The sequence below is a fragment of the Sphaerulina musiva genome, assembly GCF_000320565.1.
Source record: "Sphaerulina musiva SO2202 unplaced genomic scaffold SEPMUscaffold_5, whole genome shotgun sequence".
In the NCBI taxonomy this organism is placed as follows: domain Eukaryota; kingdom Fungi; phylum Ascomycota; class Dothideomycetes; order Mycosphaerellales; family Mycosphaerellaceae; genus Sphaerulina; species Sphaerulina musiva.
In genome coordinates, this window is record NW_016017387.1 from 582318 (window position 1) to 604021 (window position 21704).

Sequence of the window (21704 nt, forward strand, 5' to 3'; positions counted from 1 at the left end):
ACTATACTAGGAAGCGGCTTAAAAAGCGGAACGGTCGTACTATATTTGATCGGTCCCTAGTTACCTAAGGGAGTAAGTCTCGGATATCTTAGGTATAGGATTTCCTAGAGAAGGGAATGCTTTAAGAAGATACGATACCTAAAGTCGTATATAGGTACTATAACGCTGTACTAAAACATCCTATACTGAATACCGGTACAATATCTGTCGAGAAGTATCTAGACTCCTCGAACTACTAGGAGAAATAAGATAAGCGAGGGTTTACGAAGGAGATGTTTGCAACTGTAAAGTATCGACAAGTAAGTACTAACTACCGACGACCAGACCTGCCGACTATGCCTGCCGACTATACCTGCCGACTATATCTGCCGACTACGTCTAAGTGACTATACTAAAACTTTATCTCTAGACTATAAGCAATCCGCGATAGACAAGGGACCTAGGCTATATACCGGACGATTTCCCGCGCTTATCCTTCGAGATAATTATCGATAATAGTCTACTATTCCAGTTCTTTGAACGACCGTTAGTAAAACAGACTTATATAGCCCTACTCCCGGGATAGGTCGAGACAATTTAGTTCAAATCTACCTCGATATACCGTAGGATACTCGGTACTAAGGTTTAAGAGTCTGCTAAATCCCTTAAGACCTGTCTTACTAGTAGATTTAAGATAGCTATCGCGTATAATAGCTAGTAATCCAGAGGTATAAAAACCTTATTCCTTACTATCCGGGTCTACTAGATTAACGACTACTAGGTCTAGTACGAAGGGATACTTAGCTTTCTATATATTACTAGCCGTTATACTAGTAATTACCTTACAGAGATACTATTCGAAATCTTATAAGAGTTCGAGATTAAGTGCCGATTAACTGCAATTACGTACGACAATACCTCGAACAATAAGACCCTATATAATACGATATAAGACTACTTGCTTTACTCTTCCTACTTCCTTCTAATATTCTATAGTATTTTAGCGATTAATACTTATTAAGAGAGGTACGGTATAACGGCTAGGAGGCTAGTAACGAGCTTAGAGGAAGGTACGGAGAGCAGTCCCGACTCGGAGATAGGAGAGGATAAGGAGGAGGCAATCGCGGAGTATAATTAAGCTAGCCGTCCCGAGCGATTTCCCTACTTTGTATATACTACCTAGCTTCCCTTAAAGGCCTTTTTCGACCGCCTAGGGCTCTGTCCGACTAACGACCTTTCCGAATACTAGGATTACGAGAAAGATCGGCAGATATTATAGAGAAGGAGAAAACAGAGTAAGCAGATTAGCCGCCCTTAAGCTAATAGTATACCTTACCTCCTTCTAAAGGTAAGATTAGTCTCTACGGCCTATCGCCTATTAACCTTCCTATTTTCAAAGTGTAGTCGGCTCTCGTAGTCGGTAATTATAGTCGGCACTCGAGATTCCCTTCGCTAATTTCGATCCCTAGATCCGGAAACTTTGCGTCTTTATTAACTCGAGCTCTTAAAGGTTCGAGCAGTTTATCGACCTATAGAGAGAGATACTTTAAAAGAAGGAGCTATTTGTAAAGTACCGTCGGTAGAATAGCGTTTAAGATCGGATCCTAAGGGTCGTTCAAGACATAAAGATAAGGTAGTCCTTAATAACATTAATGCTCGATCGCTTTAGCAGACTGCAAAGAGTTATCGAATCTTATATCGATCGACTCGACCTAAGTAAAGATATAGGTATCGATTCCGAAGAGTAGCAAAGGGTTAAGTACCTTATCGACCTTATAAAACTATTCGTAGCGGCGATAGTAACGATCGGAATAACGAAAGGTCCGACTATCTACCTTGTCCTTATATACTATAACTAGCTTTTCGATATTCTAGAGGAGGCGATAAAGCGACTCAAGAATAAGAGGATACCTTAGAAGAAGGATATATATTAGGTATACGAGGCTACTTAGGCTAAGCTTAAGAAATATTATCGAGATACCTAGGATCGATTTAGCGATTACTACAGCATTAGTATCCTCCTTACCCCCTACCTTAAGCGGAAGTTCTAGGTACGCGATAACTTCGGGGATAAAAGCTACTACGAGTATTACGAGGGTAAGCTAAGAACAGAGTAGGAGAAGAGCTATCGTCTATTATCGAGCACTTCTACCTACGAGTTACGTAGTAGAAGTAGTCGGTATAAGGGCTAGATCGACTTTACTCTTAGTAGGAGTACAGAGTCTTCTTAAACTCAACGACGTAGCACTCGTAAGGGTAACGAGCTTACCGACTATCTAGACGCTAATATAGATAAAGGGGATCTATTCGAGGTACTAAAGATATAGTCTTCGCTTAAGCCTAAGTACCCTACTCTCGTACTAATAGTGCGGGATATTCTCTATATTCCTACGGCCGGAGTTAGGTATAAGCGCGATTTTAGTATCGCTCGATACTAAAGTCGTTTCAATCGCTAATACTCTGTATTAACATTCTCTAAACTAATAGTATCCCGTTTCCGCTACCGCGACGATAAGTACGATACTAGAGTTCTTATCGCCTATAAGGCTATAGAGGCTGCTTAAGCGCTTCTTAGTACTCTAACTTTATAGGAGATCCTAAGTAAAGACCGAGAGTAGATAAAAGATCTTATAGAACGGATTAGTAACTTAGATACAATTAGCGATAATAAGGGAGATAGGGTAGAGGAGCTAAGGCGATCGGTACGCCTAAGCTTCAAGCTTACGTAAGAGTGCCTCCGGGATGCTACGAGACGATTATAGCGAGCTTAGTTTAAGCTTGTATAAAGTTTACCTACCGACTATATTTGCCGACTATAGTACTTAAGTTTCAAAATATTATAAGCTATAATCTAGCGTATATATTCTTCTATATTTATTCATTCGATCTAACTACTCTCTTTCTCCTCTTATTTATATCGGGCTTATATACAGTTTCTTTTCTAATACCTAGTTCAAATAACTTGCTCTTAGGGCACTCGGTTTCTAGGCTTTTTCTTTCTGTTTACGAAAAATTAATACCCAATAGGTACGCAATACCTACTAGGTATCGTAATACCTACTAGGTTTGTACCCAACCCGATAGGTTGGGTTTACCTAGCTAAATACCTATACCTATTAGGTATTGCCAATACCTAACCTACCCTACATACCTACTAGGGTAGGTTGTACCTATAATAAGGCCTACTTATTAGCGAAGACAAGCACCGGGCATTCAAGAAGTAGATCTATACTACTAACTATCGGCACCTAGAGAAGGATCTGTTAATAAAGGAGAACCTACGTATAACGCTCCGGTTTGTACTAGCTAATAGCTTTAAAGAAGAGGAGAATAAGGTAGTAACGCGCTTGGTAAAGGATATATATACTAGTTGTCCTACCCTGTTTGCGATATTATTACTACGATCGGAGCAGGCAGGCCTTAAACTAGACGACGATAACGACGAGCTCGAGGGTATTACTAGCGATATACGCTATATTAATCCTACCGCCGTTAGTTGTATCTAGGCTAAGTATAATACCCTCTATCTCCTATACAATAGTATATACTAACAGACGAAACTACTTAGGTTTATCCGGTCCCTTAGACTACCGACACGCGCGTCTTAGATAACTCTAGAATTTGCTATAGTACTCTCTATAGCCTATAGTCGCGAGTACAATATACCGAGTATTATCGTGTTTACTAGTTTATTTGTCTAGAGTAAGAAGGTTACCTTCTACGACCTAGCAAGCTAGCGACGATATATATATAAGATTAGCAACTTTGTCCGTCTACGTACTAGCGGTAGTATCCTATAGATTAACCAGATTACCGTCTATACCTTCGAAGGCCGATAGCGACTGTTCGTAATAGGTATACTGCTCCCTCCGGTAGCCGGTATAGAGGATCTAATACTCGGACGAGGATACCGCCGTATTGTACTTACTATAATACTAAAACCTACGCTCTTCGGATTGCCCTCGATTAGTACGGAGTATATATACGTTATACCTGTTCGCGGCAATAGTAACGCTGTCTCTTTAGCGACCGGCGATAAAGTGTTAACTTCTACGGACTTTATCTAGTTATAGTATACCTTATAGTAGCTATAGCGGACTAGTCGATATATCGCTGCTTAATAGACAGACGGACTCGATAGACGGACGGACTCGATAGACGGACTCGATAGACGGACTCGATAGATAGACGGACTCGATAGATAGACGGACTCGATAGATAACAGATAAGAGACGACGGACGGGAAGACGAGGCTACTAATATAGGATTATATAACGGACGTGTTGCAAGCATAACGGTTAGATATAGATAACATTAGGATAGGAGTTCTAGACGAACAATACCTTTACTAAAAGGCGCGTAATGTAGGTATCGTAACGGACATATAGTAGACAGTATATAGGCGACAGACTAAGGTAGTATAGGATAGGCTAGCGGAGGGGGCTAGAGGCAAGCAAAGTACGTAATACGTAATTTCAATATACTATATATAAAGTACAAGCTCGTATGTTAATATAGTATAAAGTGATAACACGTCGTAGGTAAGGATATATATAGAGAGGGTAATACGTTCTGTTTACTAACACGTCGTACCTGCTAATACGTATAGTAAGGCTAATACGTTTGAGAATTCTGATATAGAATTCAATTTTGATATAGAACTTTAGTCTAACACGGATTATAAAGCGATATATAGCAACACTACGACACCTATATACAACAACACGGTACCTTCGCTAACACCAACCTAATACGCTCTAGAACTTTATACGTATTATTTCACACTATGATACTAACACTACGTTGACACGCTAACAGCCTCCCCCCAGATCGCGGTTAGGTAGTATACCACTTTTTATCTTGCAGGTGTTCACAGCCAAGTCCGTGCATTGTTGATGTGCCAAGACCAACGACTATCGTTCTAATCCCATCTCAAACCCGAACAATGACATGACCACATGACCGGTGATATCACAACAAACTATCACCAGTCGCTGCTTGGGTGGGGATCGAAGCGACTTCGTTCGCGGTAGAGTATCGCGATGGCGGTGCTTCATCCATGAGGTACTCATCTTTAGCCTCCAGACCATCTACGCAGTACCATGTCCATCCTCAGATCCATCGGGCTGTGTTGCCTGCTATTGTCACTCGGCCCTCACGTGCAAGCGCAGCAGCAACAGCAGCAAGTGCTTTTGCCTCCACATATGCCCGTTGTAGCTGATTCGAACAAACTCGTAGGAGAGAAAGAATTTGTATGCGATAGGAGCTGTAGGTGAGGTACGTTGACAACATGCAGCTGGCTGACTTCCGCAGACTCTACGACATGTATATCATCATGGCACCTTCGACCATCCCCGACTACACCGATATATCGATATCCCGCAGGACCAAACTCTCTATGTCAAGGATCAGTTGGGCTGTAGGGCCAAAGCTCCAGCGAGATTGCCTGCCCGCGTGGCTCCGATGAGGATACAGCGCATGGTAGAGCGCAGTCCAGCTGCGACGGAGAGCTTGTTCAGCTATGCGCGGAGCCATGGTGGACCGAAGACGCTCATGGCGGACGAGTGGACGGTAGATGAGATCGCTGCTCCCAACACGACAGACAAGAGCACAGTCATCACATTCGCCACGATCGCTGCGAATGCCTATGTCACAGAACCGTGGGGCGATGGCTGGAAAGATGTCAAAGGTGGATTCAACTACACAGACGATTTTGGGTGGCAATTGGATGGTCTCCGGGGACACATTTTCGCGGACCAGACCAATTCGACCGTCGTGATCGGGCTCAAGGGCACTTCCATGGCGATATTCGATGGGAAAGAAACGACGGGGCACGACAAGTTGAATGACAATCTCTTTGGCTCGTGTTGTTGCGCACAAGGCATTCATTACGCATGGAAGCCAGCGTGTGATTGTATGACCTCCCAATACACCTGCAACAATACATGTCTCGTGCGCTCGCTGCAGGACAAAGCTCATTACTACTGGGCTGCACGCGATCTGTATCACAACGTCACGGAGAGGTATCCCCACGCGGACATTTGGCTTGCCGGTCACAGTCTCGGAGGTGTTGTTTCTGCGTTACTGGGCCTCACATATGGACTGCCGACCATGACCTTCGAGACATATCCTGACGCATTGGCCGCATCACGACTGGGACTGCCGACTCCACCCCAGTATCACATCGGCTCGGGTTCCCAGCTGGATATTGGTGTACATCACTACGGTCACACCGCAGATCCGATCTTTGCCGGTACTTGCAATGCGTGGAACTCGGGCTGCACAATCGCCGGATATGCATTCGAAGGCCAGTGTCATACTGGAACCAAGCACGTGTACAACACCGTCACCGAACTCGGGTGGCATGTCTCTGTTGCGAACCATCGCATGAACGTCGTAATTCCCGACGTTCTCGAGAAATATGATGAAGTCCCTTCTGCAGAAGAAGACGCGGATTGTCAAGATTGCTACTTATGGAAGTTCTTCCAGAGCAACGGGACAGAGACCACCACCACGACTACATTGACGAGTATGTCCAGTAGTAGTACAACGGCTACTTGCAAGACACCTGGCTGGTGGGGTTGCAAAGACACCACCACAACAACAACCAGCAGTCCATCCTTAACAAAACCCACCACAACCATGTCCCCAACCCCAACCACAACCACAACAACAACATCCCCTCCAACTCCAACAACAACCTGTCACACCCCCGGCTGGTTCGGCTGTAAAGATGTCCTCCCATCAAAAACAAAAATTCCTTCTTCTTCTTCTTCTATCAGCACATCGTCCCTGCTGCTTCCCACAGCTACAACAACCACCACGACGAAGCCAGTTTCTACGCCATCCACTACGACTACAATAACCTGCCACACACCTGGCTGGTGGGGTTGTAGAGATTCTACTTCTACTACTAAAAGTACTACGTCGACGACGTCGACAACGAGTACAGTATGATCGTCGATATTATGAAGAGCACGTCTTACATCATAGGTAGCATTCTTATTCGTATACAGCTACTACAGCTACTAGTATAGCTACAGCCACAGCGACGAGATGAAGTAACTATCGAGCTGAATGCATACATGAGCTTCTGACGGAGGTAGAGCAAGGTAGAATAAGTAGGTAGGTTGGGCTTAAGGGGGGGAGATACCCTTATGCAATAACCAGTTAGCAGTAGTAGTAGAAGCCAACACATCAGTCATGTTAGCAAAATAACTCTTTGAATTTCCCTCACATTACAAAAGAGAAGAAGATCTCGTGAGAGAATTGATCAACTGCGTTCATTCGGTTTTTCCATTTCTGCGGTGTCTTTTCTAGAACAGCATTACAAGTCTCTAGGACTTCAGGCAGACAGCCATGTGTCGACATCACTCATACTGTCTGCGTGCACCTGTTACGCCTTCAACGCCCAACAACACATTCGTTGCCAGCAATCCACGTTTTACACAAACAGGGTGTCGGACTGGATGTTGTACTGCTTGATGATGTCTGCCAACCTCTTTGCTTCTTGCACATAGTCGATTGTTCGGGCATATTGCACTTGGTAACGTACTCTGGACGCCACGTTAGCACGTTCTCATACTCCTCAGTCATCTCCCAGTGCGACATACCTCTGCTGATCTTGGAACGTGTCCATTTTCGCTTTGCATCGAAAGATGTACGACTTGCAATTCGCGTCCGAAAACGCCTCGCTGACACGCTTGTCATCACCCTCCTCCTTCATGGCCATGAGGTCGTTGGCTGGCATGCCGAGGATTTGCTGCCCGACTTCGTCAAAACAACTGAGCCAGATCTGGCCAGTGTGATCGCTGACATTGACTGAAATGATGTATCTGTACTTGGGCGAAGGCCAGCTCTTGTCGCACTTCTCGCAGCGCCAATTGCCTTCCTCGACCTCCAGGACCTTCTTGTTGCAAGGCTGGGGATCGGTGGTCTGGCAAGCGGGATATGCAAAGTTGTCTTGTTTGATGTAAATGATGGTGGCCTTGGTGCTGAACCAGTCCGTATCGTCGGTCATGCCGAGGTTCTCGTCTCGCACTTGCGAGATGGTCTTGGTATCATTTCGGCCAGCACCGCCCGTTGCGCCAGCAGTCGACATGGTGTTGGCATGAGAGGCGAAGGTCTCGTTGTGGCCACTGGCGCTGTACCAGCCCTTGAGCTTGAACGCCTCGTCGATCTCTGGGTTCACGTTCATGCTGCCACTGGAGAGCAGCGAAAGCGATCGACCCCCAAAGTCGCCCACTTTGACACCCTTGAAGGCGATCACTGATTCTGGCTGTGCATCGAAGGATTCTGCAGTCTTGCCCCAAATCGTAAGGCGAACATTGTAGCCTGTATCGTCGACTAAGGTGAGATCACGCTTGCTGTAGGGCTTGGATGTAGTCTTCGATACTATCTCGTTGACCTCACCAACTTCGGACACGACACCAATCACGTCAATAGTCGAGTCCTTCTCCACCGTCTGCAGTGCCTCGATAGTGATGAAGTTATAACGCACTTGTGGCACTCCATCGTTGTCCTCGGCCTTCTCCACCAAAGTCTGATTCTCGAACGTCAGCTCGTAGTCATTGGGCAGATTGGAAAACTGCTTCTTGGCGAGCTGAACTCTGCAGGGGCTCGATATGTAGTAGACGCTACCCTCCTGCAGCACCTCATGCCACTGATCGACCTGATCGTTGAACATGGTGGCGCGGATTTCGCCCGACTCGTCCAGAAAGTTCGCGCTGAAGAGCTTTCCCTCGCCGTTCTTGTTGTGCCATGTCTTGATGTCGCCTTTGTGAGTGCATCGCGCCTTGATCGTCCATTTGTGGGTGTAGGGAGAGATGGCTTCGATGGGTGTGATGTTGCCGTGAGGGCCGTTGTGAGAAGCGCCATTCGTGCGCGATGGGAGCGAGCGCTGCGGTTCCTGCTTTACCGGCGCCTGAGGCTTCTGCTGCGGCTGCCCGTAGAAGTTGTTTCCTGTTATGTTGCCGGGCTGAGGCTTAACCTCCGCTTGTGCCTCCGGTTTTTGGCCGCCCTCAATTGCCACCGGCGTCCCTAGCTTCTCCTGCTCGCCGTACTCCTGCAGTACATCCAGGTCGATGATGATGAGGATGTGTTTGTCTTTGACAAAGTTGGCCTGGAATGACTTGAGGCGACAGACCATGCCCTTCTTGAGTGTGCCCTCCGTGATGAGGTGGTTAGACTCTGGGCTGACAGTCAGCTTCATAATCTTGTGCCTCCTCTTCGCAACGCCCATCACTCACGCATGGAAATCATGCCCTGGATGAAGTTGACGGTATCGCTAAACACGACACGCCATCGCTCCTGGCCACCTGCGCCTTGTGCCATGGGCTTGATCTGTACGCACTGCAGCACGGGATCCATGACCTCCTCGCCGGCGGTGATGCGGCGGAGCACGCCATGTGTGACGGCGTTGAATGCGTTCTCCATCTCGTCGTCAGTGCCGCGGTGTCGGTGGTGAGGGAGGGAGTTGAGGCGGGAAAGGCGGCGGAAGAGAAGAAACGAAAAGATGTTGATGGGCGTGGACGTGAGTGGGGCAAGAGGCTGAAGTGTTTGAGCGCGTCTTTCTAGAAGCACGCGCCTGCCACGCGTTGAAGTGACTCCCTCCCTAGCTCCAGGGCTTGGCACAGGCTTGGCACAGGCAGCCATCCCATCTGCCACACTCCACACTCTACATGATTACCTTATACAGATGGACAGACATGAGAACAACATAGATGGAAGATGGTATTCAGTACCTCCTATCATTGTCGAGAAACCGGAGCTTCAATTTCCCGTGGACCGCGCCCCTTTCCATCCGATCTCTCGTCCCTGACCCTCCCCATCCGGACGCCAAACTCCTTAATTACGAGCCAGGCGGGCACAATAGAGACCGCCCACAGCGCGAAGTTCACATACACCGCGCCGAACTGGCCCATCGTCGTCAGAGAGACTAGTCCATACGAGACCGCCTGCGCTGCGCTCTCCGTTCCTCGCAATATTCCTGCGTAGCGTATCACTTCCGCATCGTTCTTTGCCAGTTGGCCTATAGCACAGTCAGCAGAGCGCACCGCTTGCTATGCGAAACGACTTACCAATGACAAAATAAAGGTACAGGTAGTTGATTTGAAAGCTCCCTACCATGAATAGGAACCAGAAGAAACCTCTGCTGAAGCCCGAGTCCACCCAGTCCAATGTGGGCTGAGACTTGTGGTATTCAGTCACGAGAATTGTGCCCCAAACCCACCACGCGCCTTGAAGCGCAATGATGACAATGAAAGAGCCACGAGCTCGCATCCGAAGCTGCCACTTGGTATGATCCAAGAAGAGGCCCAGAACATTGCCTGCTGCAATCGCCACGATACCGCTCAGGAAAGAGCCCAAGGCGCGAGCACGTACCGAAAACCACAGGCCCTGGTAGGTGAAAAATACGGCCTCAGCAAAGACAGATTGTGAGATCAGTGGTATGATCAGTAAAAATTTCTTGCCTGCGAACAGCTTCGCTGTGCTGACGAATTCCTTCCACGAGCTCTCTTCCTTGCCGATCGAGCAAGACACTATCTCGCCATCCGTGCGCTCAACCTTTCCTGGAGCTGTCAGAAGCAGACCTGCAAACGGAGCAACAGCTTGCAGGGCGATAAAGACTTGAAAGACGGAGTAGGACACCGATCCAGCTTCGTTGCGGTCAGCATTCAGACCTAGATTCACAGCGCCGCCCAGTATTTGCCCTCCCACTCGGAAGCTCAACCAGATTCCGAGCAGCTTGCCTTGGTTGTATGGCTCGGGATACGATAGCGCAATGGCAGCCTCTGCCATCCAGAATAGTCCAGCACCCAGACCGCAGGTAGCTGCGCCGAAGAGAACGAACCATGAGCTGCCGTATCGATTATTGCAGTATAGCCCTGCCGCGTATGGACAGTAACCCGCAGCCCCCAAGATCAGTGTCCAGCGTATTCCCAGATGCTTGACGAATACGCCGCTCAGAGCGCAAGTTACAACCATGAGGCAGAATGTGAGGGCATTAGCGGCGTTGACGAGCCCTGATACCAGCGTAGCTGTTAGTGAAGTACGCGGATACACACATGGCCGTGCTTCTGCAGTATCAACTCACAGGGATCCTGCTGGCCTCCTCCTCCTAGCGAATTCATCGCGCCCCAAATTCCTGGCGCGCAGAAGTTACAGATACCGAGGATGATGGCATTGTAGAGTGTTGAACGATACCACTTCACCTTCCGCTTCGTGACAGGTTGGCTCTGTTCTGATGGTACCTCGCTGACGAAGTGCGAATAGTCCCCTGTCTTCTCTTCTGCCATAATGTGCTACGGCTGGTACAAAATCGAGGGAAAGGGTAGGCTGGATACAGGAGGGATCAGGACGAGAAGATCGCACGACCACGAGCAATAAACTTGTGTTCAAGACAACAACAGTGCGTCTGGACTAGCGAGGTCATTCTCGGGGTACTCCATACCCGATTATATTGGACCGCAATTCCTACTGCTGTGTCTTGGGCACGGGTCCTCAAACCCATAGAGTTGTCTCGCACGCCATTTGTCGGGGTGATGCCATCAGATCTTCCAGCCTGATCAATCATAGGCTATCGCTCCCTATGTGACATGGCGGCATACAGGAGTTCATATGATGGTGCAAGCCACATTTCGTTTACGCATCTGCCATGTTGACGCCACGAGCATACCATAGGCTGTGCTCAAACCTTGACGCTATTTCCGGCTTTGCGGTCTCCTGCTGATAATTCCGTCAATATGGCACATCCCCAGGGTACGAAGACGTGCTTGACTAACCCCACACTGTTGCGGCTCACCAACATCACATTGGCATGTGCACTGACACCATTTCCAGCAACGGGCGACGAGTCGACGATACGAAGCCAGTGCGAGAGCGACGAGCCGAAGCATGAGTCGTTCACGTGTTCTGCCGACATGGCAATCCGAGATAGGCAGCCCACCACCATGGATTGGTACATTTGATCGACACGGGAAAGGTCTTTGTGTTGAACAACATCGCTATACCATAGACAAAGGGCAACATGGACGAGCTATTGACAGAGGGCCAGCTCCGCAAGTACTGGCAGCGGCAAGCGTCTCTGTCCACCTGGACCGACTCTGGCTACAACTCGAGCGATGCTACTACCGATGATGCAGCGGACATCACTGTTGCAACCAAGTTGTCCGCTGGGACGTCGAGCAACGGAGTTACTGAGCACAAGCAACGGAAAAAATGGGTAATGAATGCATTTGCGATGACCGCGCCAGGACATTTGGCTCCTGGTGAGTACCACTCTTCACTATCACTCAAACAAATCCATCATCACTTACATGATCTCAGGTTTGTGGAGACATCCCAATCAAGAACCTCAAACACTCGACCACTGGGTACGACTTGCGAAGATGTTAGACGAAGCCGGGTTCCACGGCATCTTCTTTGCCGATGTGCTCGGTATTTACGATGTCTATCAAAGCAGCAATGGACCCGCCTTGAAGGCTGCTGCACAGGTTCCGGAGCTTGATGTATCTTTACTAGTCTCGGCAATGGCATATGCGACCAAGAACATCTCGTTCGGAATCACTGCGTCCACGAGCTATGAGCATCCATACCAGCTTGCAAGACGATACGCTACGCTCGATCATGTTACGCAAGGCCGTGTAGGCTGGAATATCGTCACGAGCTACCTGGAAAGTGCTGCGAAATCTTATGGTCTGGACCAACTGACACAGCACGATGATCGATACGAAGTTGCTGATGAGTTCCTCGAAGTGGTATACAAGCTTCTCGAGGGCAGCTGGGAAGACGACGCAGTCGAAGCGAACAAAACAACCGGAATCTACACCAACCCCGATCGTGTCCACCCCATCCACCACGCAGGCAAGCACTTCCGCTGCAGAGGACCCAGCATCGTCCATCCCTCTCCCCAACGCACCCCCTTTCTCCTCCAAGCCGGCGCGAGCAAAGCCGGCAAAAACTTCGCAGCCCAACACGCCGAAGCCATGTTTCTCCCCGGCATGCTTCCCGAAAAAACCCGCCAAATCGTCGATTCCACTAAAGCGCTTCTGATTGAAAAAGGCCGACAACCCTCCAGCATCAAATTCATCGCAGGAATCTTCATCGTCGTCGACTCCACCGACGAAAAAGCCCAAACCAAATTCCACAAACTTCTCCAATACGCCGATTTAGAAGGCACCGCGGCCCTCTTTGGAGGTTGGACAGGGACCGATCTTTCCCAATTTTCCGATCACGACGAAAATTTCTCTTTCAAAAATGGTCCTCCAGCAATTCAATCCCTCATCGACTCGTGGACAAAAACTGTTCCGGGCCTCGAAAATGTGAAATGGACGAAACAACACGTGTTGCAACAATTGGCAATTTCGGGCGCTCATCCTCGCGCTGTGGGGAGTCCACAGACTGTTGCGGATATTATGGAGGAGTGGATTGAAAAAGCGGATGTGGATGGGTTTAATATTAGTTATGCGGTCACGCCGGATACGTTTGAGGATATTATTCGATATTTGTGGCCTGAGTTGAGGAAGAGGGGCGTCTTGCAGGAAGGGTATGTGGGAGAGACGATGCGAGAGAATTATTTGGGCGATGGATTGGGGCCGAGGGTGAGAGAGGGGCATCCTGCGAGGAAGTATTGGGGGGCTTTTGTAGGGGGGAAGTGATTGATTATGATTAATGTAAGCAAGAAAGAAAAGATAAATGGATGGATGGATTGTGGTAATTCGCAATCTTCTTCTTTCGGTGCAACGAATGATATAACTATATCTTTCATAGAAAAGAAAAATTTGAATCCAAAAAAGAATAAATCCAAAAAAAAAATCTCTTGCGAAAAAGAGAATAGAAAAATCACGAAATCATGGCCCAAGGCCTCTCCTCCGCACACCTCCTCGCCACAGCCGCATTAATCGCCCGATCAATCCTCAACTGCTCCGTTGTACCCTCACCACCACCACCACTATCACCACCGACGCCCAAAGGCGTCACAGGCGGCGTGAGCAACTCCTCCGATCCAGCAGTAGTGATAGTAGGAGGAAGAAGCATCGGAGCAGCCGAATGATGATAATAACACGACCACATCGGTTCCAAGGACTTTTTCTTCTTGTCGAAATATCCTCCTGCCCCCTCTTCTGCTTCTCCGCCAAGAAGAAGCGGACCCGAGATTTCGGGAGGAGGGGATTGAATACCTTGAATTGCAACTCCAGCAGCAACAGCAGCAGCAGCTTTCCGCTGAAGAAGAGCGACTTTTTCTCTTTCTTTTTCTTTTTCCCTTTCTTTCTCTTGATTTTTCTTTTTCTCTTCTTCTTCCTCTTCAATTTCACGCACCAATCTCCCACGAAATTTCACAAAAAGTCTCTCTTCTGCCATTCGACGATGATAGTCCAAATTCTCAAATTCTTCCAATTCTTCTTCGTCTAGACAAGAAGAAGAAGAAGTATCCTCGGGTCCGCGTCGATGGATTGCAAAGCGAAGAGGAGTATGTGAAGGCTTGAGTTTGCGGACAAAAGCGAAGCGACGCGTGTGATAGCGAGGGGAGCGCTCGGACCAGAAGTCGAGGCTCATTTCACCTGTGAGGAGGAGGAGGAGGAGGTTAGCTAGGATCGACGACAATGGGTTTTTTGAGATGGAGATTTTTTTTCCGTCTCAATTTCTTTTTTGTGAGGTATGAGTATGCTTGTTCACTTACCGAGTTCGTGAGCGCGAGCGCGAGCCAGAGTCGCAGACGAGAGGTTGATGTTTCTTTTCCAGACTCCTTGCGTGATGATACCGGGCTTGAGAAGAAAGGCAATGTGTGTCCGGATGTAGTCGTCGAGAGCGGCACCCGTGCCGGGGAAGACATAATCTACCAGTCCGATCTGCTGGGCCTGTAGAGGACTGATTGGCGTCATGGACCGAAGGATCTTGTTGGCATTAGTCTGCCCGCAGCGTCCACGATAGGAGATGGTGTGATATTCACTCCCGTAGAGTCCAAGTGCGCGGTAGGCTGGGTTCAAAACGACCTTGTGACCGGCGATGACAATGTCGCAAGCGGCAGCGAGGGCGACTCCTCCTGCTGCGGCATTGCCGCGAATCGCGGCAATGGTGAGAATGTTTCGCGAAGGGAAGTCTTGGAGCAGATATTGGACCACATCGTCGATGCGGTTGATGTTGAGCCAAGACTCCATGGCTGGGTCCACGGCGGCCTCGATGACATTGAGAGCAATACCATTGCTGAAGTATGCTCCTCCCATCAAGACGACTGCTTGCACAGGGCTGGAGCTGGTGGACTGCGACAAGACGTGATCAAAGGCTTCAATCAGGTGTGAGCATTGGTCGGTGGCCATGGCTCCATTGTAGAAGTCGAAATAGACATAGGCGGTACGACGCATCGCATCGTCCACATCGTAGTCGACCCAGCTAAGAGGAGAGACAGGGTCAGGGGGACCATACTGGGTACACTTGTGTGTACGTACATGAGAGGTCGAAGGACTTACACTTCTTGGAACGTCTTGAACGACGACAACTTCCAATCATCGGGCGGGCACCAGTCAAAGGTTCGGACATCTTCGGGCGTGATGATTCCCAGCTGCAGGAGACCAAATGTAGCGGGTACTTTTGGCCACAAGGCCTTGTCGACCTTTGTTCTCATGCGTCGGACATGTGTAATCCAGACGCCTTTGCCATCGCACGTGGCAATACACACGGCCTTGTTGCGGAAGCCGAGGATCCGAGGGGAGAGACCAGACAGCTGAATGGGCCATCGTTCTTCTTCGTTGTCGTCCACAACACCCCCGTACACGTACAGGCTGCTCCCAAACACCTTGCTGAGCGCGCCAGGCTGCGAGTCTCCGCATCGGATACGTCGAGAGACTTGTTGGGAGCTGTGTCGTGAGACATCAAAGTCTCGTTGTGCAGCTTTGAGGAGAGGTCGATGATGCAGCCGACCCCCTTGAAAAGGCTTGGAATCGCTGACAGCAAGCGCTCGGAAGTTGGCTTTTGTCTTGAGGGTGGTGGTGATTCGTCCCGACGGAGACGCGGCTTGGACACGGCTGATGGCTGCCAGCGTAGCATTGATGGCACTCTGCGTGACGGGGCCACGATAGAGCTCAGACTTGGTCAAGCCTGGTTGATCAATGTCGATGCTGAATTGGTCAAAGGCCCAGACGGGACCAGCGTCGAATTCCTCGATGGCTTGCAGAATGGTGATGCCCCAGTGCGTACGGCCAGGGGAGACTTCATCTTCGTCGAGCGCCCGGAGCACTTCGTTGGAGGCATCGATGGAGCCGTCATCGCCCATTAGTACCCAGTCGAGAGCGGATGGCCCAGCGTCCCCCGGTGGCCCAGGGTGTATTATCAGCGTCAGGTAGTTCTCATAGATGCACTGTAGCACATGTTAGCGTTCGCTTCAGTTCGTGATTCTGGTCGACGCACCTTTGGCACAAGGGTGGTCAAGAATGGGCAGATGATGATGTCGGGCTGGCTGAGTGCCACAGCAGAGATCATCGTTTCCTCGGACAGAGCGAGCTCGATGGTAACATGATGCGAAAGCGAGAGGGCCAAGTACAGCCGCTGCGACAAGCTGTTGTGTGCCGTGCACAGGAATAGCACCCGCATGATAGCGAACTTTGTTGTTAAAGGATTGAAGTGTTCGCGGGGTTGGATGAGATATGCTAAGTATTGTCGTAGGCGGAGGAGTTCTACAAGGAGTAGTGAGCGTGGGATACGGTTGAGACTTTATGGTCTTGTCTTAGTTCCGGGTCCTGGTGTCTAAAGGTATGCTGTGACATGCTCGGCGAAACATGGGAGGCCAGCTGATACATATAAGCCATGTAGTTCGCAGAGAAACGTGGGTAACTTCGTCGGGTAATACTCCATCACCCTCAATCCATTCGAGGGGCACCCGTGCTCGTGGCCGCCATCCTATCCATAAACGATTTTTTTAGGCGAGCTGCTGCTACCTATCAACAGCGACGTCCTTTTACAAGCCTCAACATGACTGGGTGCGCTGGCTGAGGGAATTTCGACCGGCGAGCCTGGGAGAGGATGGTGTGATGGCGGGCTCTAGGATCTCGATGATGGCGATCTGCGAAACCCGGACCACTCTGAGTGAGAAGTCGCATCTCCTGGGCATTATCGACTATGCTTTTGCGCAGCCTAGATGCATGAGATGTTTCGGACGCCCAACTGCGACCTGGTCTGGCTCTCTAGTTCTTGCCGGTCGTGAAGGGGGCGTATGAGTGATACGATCTCGCAATCGTCGTCTGGCGCCTCGACTCCACGATGTTGGGCAAAGTTGGCGTTGATAGGCGTGCAGTCGAATCATGGTTGGGCTCTGTCCGTCCAGGACACTCTCGTGGCTCAAATTTAGAGTGTCACTTGACGTGAAGGCTATCGAACTTGGTAGGGACTCATTGGCGACCAGAGAGCCACAAGGTTGCTGCAACGGCATGGCCGACGATTCTGGAGCTGCTAATGGCAAAGTGAATGAGCATTTGAGCGTCCAGAGGTGGCCCGTCAATTCTAGTGCAGATCGCTGCAGTTCCGCAATCGTATATAGCTATCAATCGGCGGACTTCACACGTGGTGAGCACGGTGGTGGCGTCTCTGCACCTACGATGGCTTATGGGCCATAGTACCAGAACGCAGAGTGCATCTCGGCGCCTGCAGCGACCGAGGGTGTTTTCGAAGTAAGCAACGGTCACCACCACCATTTTGTTTGCTTCTCTACCTATTCGAGATGATATTCTGCCATGCAGCCTCGGCCAACCCAGCACGATGGAGTAATGGTTCGAGCCCGACGGCGACAAGCTGGTGGTGTTGCGATCAGTACGACCACTACTGCCCGATGGAAGACAGCTTAGCGAGGGCATGCGAATAGGCAATTGTAGCGACAGGCCAAGATTTTCTCTCCCATGGTAAAGAGCGCAATAACTGTCGTGATCAGACGTTATCGCTGCATGCAGTGTGCCTTGAAGCGCAGCTCAACAGTCGTTTTGTTGGTAGCAACATAGGGGGGTTTCGCAAATATGCACGCTATAACACTAGCTGTCAGCCAGTTGGTAGAACGTCACTTACCAGTCGCGGATACTAGCGTCAAAGAGACAATGCGGGTGTTAACGTTTCTCACAAAACAAGATCAGGCGTCCTGCGTGTCTCTTGAATCGTCCTCGGGTCCAATCCTTGCACTGGGTGAAAATGAATTGACAGTGAATGGTATCCGGCCAGCTGAATTGCAGATGTCAAAGCATCGATCTGTATTGCAGCTGATCACTTGGTGGCTTAATGAGGAGGGATTGTACTTCCACATCGAACGAATGGTATACATTAGAGATCCCACCAACGTTCATGAAGGTCGCGCAGGTCGTTGTCTTCAGCCAACTTGAGATACGGCGTCATGTCGCGCTCAGCATCCTTCTCAGCAGCGGTTTGTCCATTGCCAAAGTAAGCAAATCGATTCCCCGGGACCACATAACTGTATTCGTAGTCTTCCCAGCGAGGATCGCGCCTCGCGTATGTAACATGAGCTCCAGAGCCAGGCCTAATTGATATGTCAGCACAGATGTGAGCCGCTCTAACTGCGAGGGTTTACGTGCCAGTGACCATGAATACGTGCACCCGGACGACCGCCGTTGCTCCAGGAGCTACACTTTAGAGCCATGTTGGTTCTCGGGAAGAACGCATCAGCGTAGGCGATGAAGTCATCGGTCGCTGCCTTCGAGGGAACTATCGTGCGTATTCCTTGGGTCGATATCTTGCGCAGTACTTTTGCGACGTAGGTAACTTGGATCTCAACTGCTCACGAGTCAGCGCAACGTCGCTTGAATTTCCCGTGGTGAACATTACCAGCATGAGGGACAGTGCCACTGGGCCCGGCAGGATTGGGTCCTATGCGTCATTAGTCGCGAAGTCTGCTGCCGACTGTGCCAATCGGCACTCTGTACTACGCACCAAGGAGGTAGGATAGGTTTGGGAATCCATCCGTGGCCATGCCCAAGTACGATCGAGGCCAGCCAAGTTTGCCATCAGGTCTCCAGTCTCGAGAGAGATCGAGATCTCCAGAGACGATTGGAAAAGGAGGGGCATAGTCCACGTTTGCACCCGTGGAGCATATGACCGCGTCTACGGAACGCTTGATCCCGTCTACAGTTATAATGCCGTCTTCTACAAATCTGAGATGACATCGTTAGCTCAGTTTCTAGATGGTATGCAGTGGTAAGAGATACCGTGCGATCGGAGTTTGTATCAAATCCAGGTTCGGTGCGCATAGTGCTTCGAGGTACCCAGGGCCCGGCGTGAGGCGTCTACAATTCGGTGGGAAATCCGGTATCAGCTTGTCGAGCACCTCCGGTTTCTCACTCGTACGCGTTCGCATGGCTTCGATGAAGGTTTGTCTCAAATTCTTGGTAGTCTCGGAGTCAACAAGCTGACTCTCGAACCCCCTGAAGAAATTGCCTTCGAGCTCTTTTCTGTATTTGAGGTAGTTGACGGGATCCTTGAATGATCTGACTGTCTCAGAGTCGAAGTACATCGGTTTATCCTGCCGATCTCTCACAGCACTATCAAAAATCAGCAAGCGTATCATATGTGTGGTTTTCAGAGATCGTTGCACGTCTTTGAGATCGTTCCCTAGGACGTGGATGCTTGGGCATAGGGTCTAAGGAGATGTCTTATGACGATGCGCTCACTTACGGGTTGAAGCTGCCGGCGATCCATGTACGATTGCGCGCATAATGATCGACATGATCTGCTACTTTTTGTAGCTCAGTGGTGACCTGGATACCAGATGCTCCGTTGCCAATGGTAGCTATTCGTTTACCTTTGGGATCGAACTTTGGGTCATAATTGCTTGAATGGAAAAGAGGGCCTTTGAAGTCCTTAATGCCAGGGTAGTTTGGCAGTTTCCACTCGTTGAAGTGACCGATGGCTGTCACCACATAGTCATAGTGCTCCGAGCTAGAGTGGCCATCCTCAACGTGAACTGTCTCGATCCTCCATTGAGAGCGAGTTGGATCCCAGTACATGCCCACTACTTTCGTCCTGAAGCGGATGTGTTCATAAACATTGTGTTTACGCGCTAATGACTGCCAGTATGCAAGAATTTCATTGCCTTGGGCGTACTCTTCAGTCCAGTGCGTATTTGGAGTGAACGTGCTTTGGTAGACGTGTGCGGGAATGTCGCATCGTACACCAGGGTATCTGTTCTCAAACCAAACTCCACCAGCATCTGCATTCTTCTCCAGTATCGTCAGATCTATACCAGGAACTTTGGCAGGCAGGAGCGCTCCAGCTGTAATGCCCGCCAGACCAGCACCGATCACGGCTACCTTAAGCCTGCGGACTTCATCAATCGGATGCTCGCTGATCTTGAAGTTCGTTGGCCAAGGGTATACCCATTCGTCCTTAGGTCTGGCAAGGGGCGGCGTTTGTTGGCCGTCGTCGATTGATTCTACGGTTGTAGACGTGTTCCTTTTGAGATGGAATATGTCCCCGCTTGCAGGAATCGCCGCTTCGATAGATCCCATGGTGCTTGCTTGTTGAGTTGATGCAGATGCTCAATGTTGTCTTCTGAGAATGCAACGGAAGTTATGCAAGCATCGGGCATTCAACCATATCGATTCGCAATTGAAGTGAAATTTGGCGAGCGACCGGCCGAAGCGATGGCCCTGCCCCATAGTTCGGTAGGAGCGTGCAGGGCACGAACGGGAAGCACCCTGCAATGGTCAGCATGATAGCCGTCGGCATAGAAGCATATGCTTTTGTTTGGACAGAAGGACATGGGTGCCCTGGCATTATGTGACATAAGTTATATAAGATAACAGGGGCCACTGATTCCTTAGCAGATGTATGTAGAGTTAGGGATACCTACCCCCCTCTTTTCTCTTCTTAAGAGGTTAGACCTTAGATATTAATTGAACCTACTTTTCAGTTGAAAAGGCTTCCTCTTTATCCCTATTTGGGCTAGGGTAGTATATAGTTCCAATAGTTATAAGCCCGGCTAGCTCTGCTTGATTAATTAAAGGAATTAGTTAGTTACTAGATATTCAGAGTTACCTAATATCTGCTAGAATTACCTAAGATTAGTCAAATTCCGCTATATCAAGACAACAACCAAGGACCGTATACTATTACTTGAATGCCGGCCTAAACCCGTTTATTAAGAAGAAGAGAAGAAAGCCCGAGCCTATTAGATTAGCTTATAATCGATCGATCCCTAAGTCCTAAGTTTCAAGAGGTTAAAGAAGGCCTATTAAATCAACTCTTATTAGAAGAAGAAATACCTAGCAGCTCGTGTCCTAGGTATTAAGAGTAGTTTAACGAATTTAACGAAGACACTATAGCTAATTCTCCCGAACCCTTATTATTAACGACGACGTCGATTGCCAAGCTACGTACCTAGTAGGACTAGAATATATAGATTACCTATATTAAGAAGGAGGCAGTAAAGCTCTAGATATAGGCTAATATCAACTTAGAGATAGTTAAGCTAGATCCAACTAACCTAATACAGCTTAAAGGACAACCTGTCTTTAACTTTGCGGCTCTACCTACTAATGTTACCCTAATAGCTCTTAGTCTAGCTTAATTTAAGTATAGGTATAATAAGGATATATAGGAACTTAAGCAAAGGGGGTATTAGAAGATTGAATTAATTATTAACTAGTCTCTCTCTACAGACCTTTAGTATAGAGTAATTAATTATAAGATAATTAGGGATACACTCAAGACTCTCTTAGAATATATCAAACCTAATA

General features: G+C 48.9%; 6 protein-coding genes across 6 annotated transcripts; 2 read left to right on the plus strand and 4 right to left on the minus strand.

Annotated features, from left to right (window-relative positions):
• Positions 1-5033: 5033 nt before the first annotated feature.
• SEPMUDRAFT_149183 (alpha/beta-hydrolase) lies at positions 5034-7208 on the plus strand. Its single transcript, XM_016905394.1, has 2 exons — positions 5034-5231; positions 5293-7208. Exons 1-2 carry the CDS (start codon positions 5082-5084, stop codon positions 6934-6936), a joined length of 1794 nt encoding a protein of 597 aa, XP_016760662.1. The 5' UTR covers positions 5034-5081; the 3' UTR covers positions 6937-7208.
• Positions 7209-7259: 51 nt separating this feature from the next.
• SEPMUDRAFT_149184 (replication factor A 1, rfa1) lies at positions 7260-9499 on the minus strand. Its single transcript, XM_016905395.1, has 3 exons — positions 9228-9499; positions 7593-9168; positions 7260-7535 (listed from the first exon to the last, which is right to left on the minus strand). The coding sequence occupies exons 1-3, from the start codon at positions 9412-9414 to the stop codon at positions 7424-7426; spliced, it is 1875 nt and encodes a 624-aa protein (XP_016760663.1). The 5' UTR covers positions 9415-9499; the 3' UTR covers positions 7260-7423.
• Positions 9500-9728: 229 nt separating this feature from the next.
• Positions 9729-11276, minus strand: SEPMUDRAFT_44412 (DUF895 domain membrane protein; the record flags this gene model as incomplete). Its single annotated transcript, XM_016908928.1, has 3 exons — positions 9729-10009; positions 10059-11003; positions 11075-11276. The coding sequence occupies 3 exons, from the start codon at positions 11274-11276 to the stop codon at positions 9729-9731; spliced, it is 1428 nt and encodes a 475-aa protein (XP_016760664.1).
• A 929-nt stretch (positions 11277-12205) lies between these two features.
• SEPMUDRAFT_45207 (Nitrilotriacetate monooxygenase component A/pristinamycin IIA synthase subunit A) lies at positions 12206-13637 on the plus strand (the record flags this gene model as incomplete). The annotated part of the gene is made up of 2 exons (XM_016908956.1): positions 12206-12248; positions 12307-13637. The coding sequence occupies 2 exons, from the start codon at positions 12206-12208 to the stop codon at positions 13635-13637; spliced, it is 1374 nt and encodes a 457-aa protein (XP_016760665.1).
• A 184-nt stretch (positions 13638-13821) lies between these two features.
• Positions 13822-17743, minus strand: SEPMUDRAFT_156241 (ClpP/crotonase; the record flags this gene model as incomplete). The annotated part of the gene is made up of 4 exons (XM_016907664.1): positions 16384-17743; positions 15447-16333; positions 14660-15369; positions 13822-14540 (listed from the first exon to the last, which is right to left on the minus strand). The coding sequence occupies exons 1-4, from the start codon at positions 16564-16566 to the stop codon at positions 13822-13824; spliced, it is 2499 nt and encodes an 832-aa protein (XP_016760666.1). The 5' UTR covers positions 16567-17743.
• A 222-nt stretch (positions 17744-17965) lies between these two features.
• On the minus strand, positions 17966-20563 carry SEPMUDRAFT_149185 (FAD/NAD(P)-binding domain-containing protein). Its single transcript, XM_016905396.1, has 6 exons — positions 19642-20563; positions 19176-19508; positions 18901-19121; positions 18796-18837; positions 18546-18744; positions 17966-18490 (listed from the first exon to the last, which is right to left on the minus strand). The coding sequence occupies exons 1-6, from the start codon at positions 20472-20474 to the stop codon at positions 18277-18279; spliced, it is 1842 nt and encodes a 613-aa protein (XP_016760667.1). The 5' UTR covers positions 20475-20563; the 3' UTR covers positions 17966-18276.
• Positions 20564-21704: the final 1141 nt, after the last annotated feature.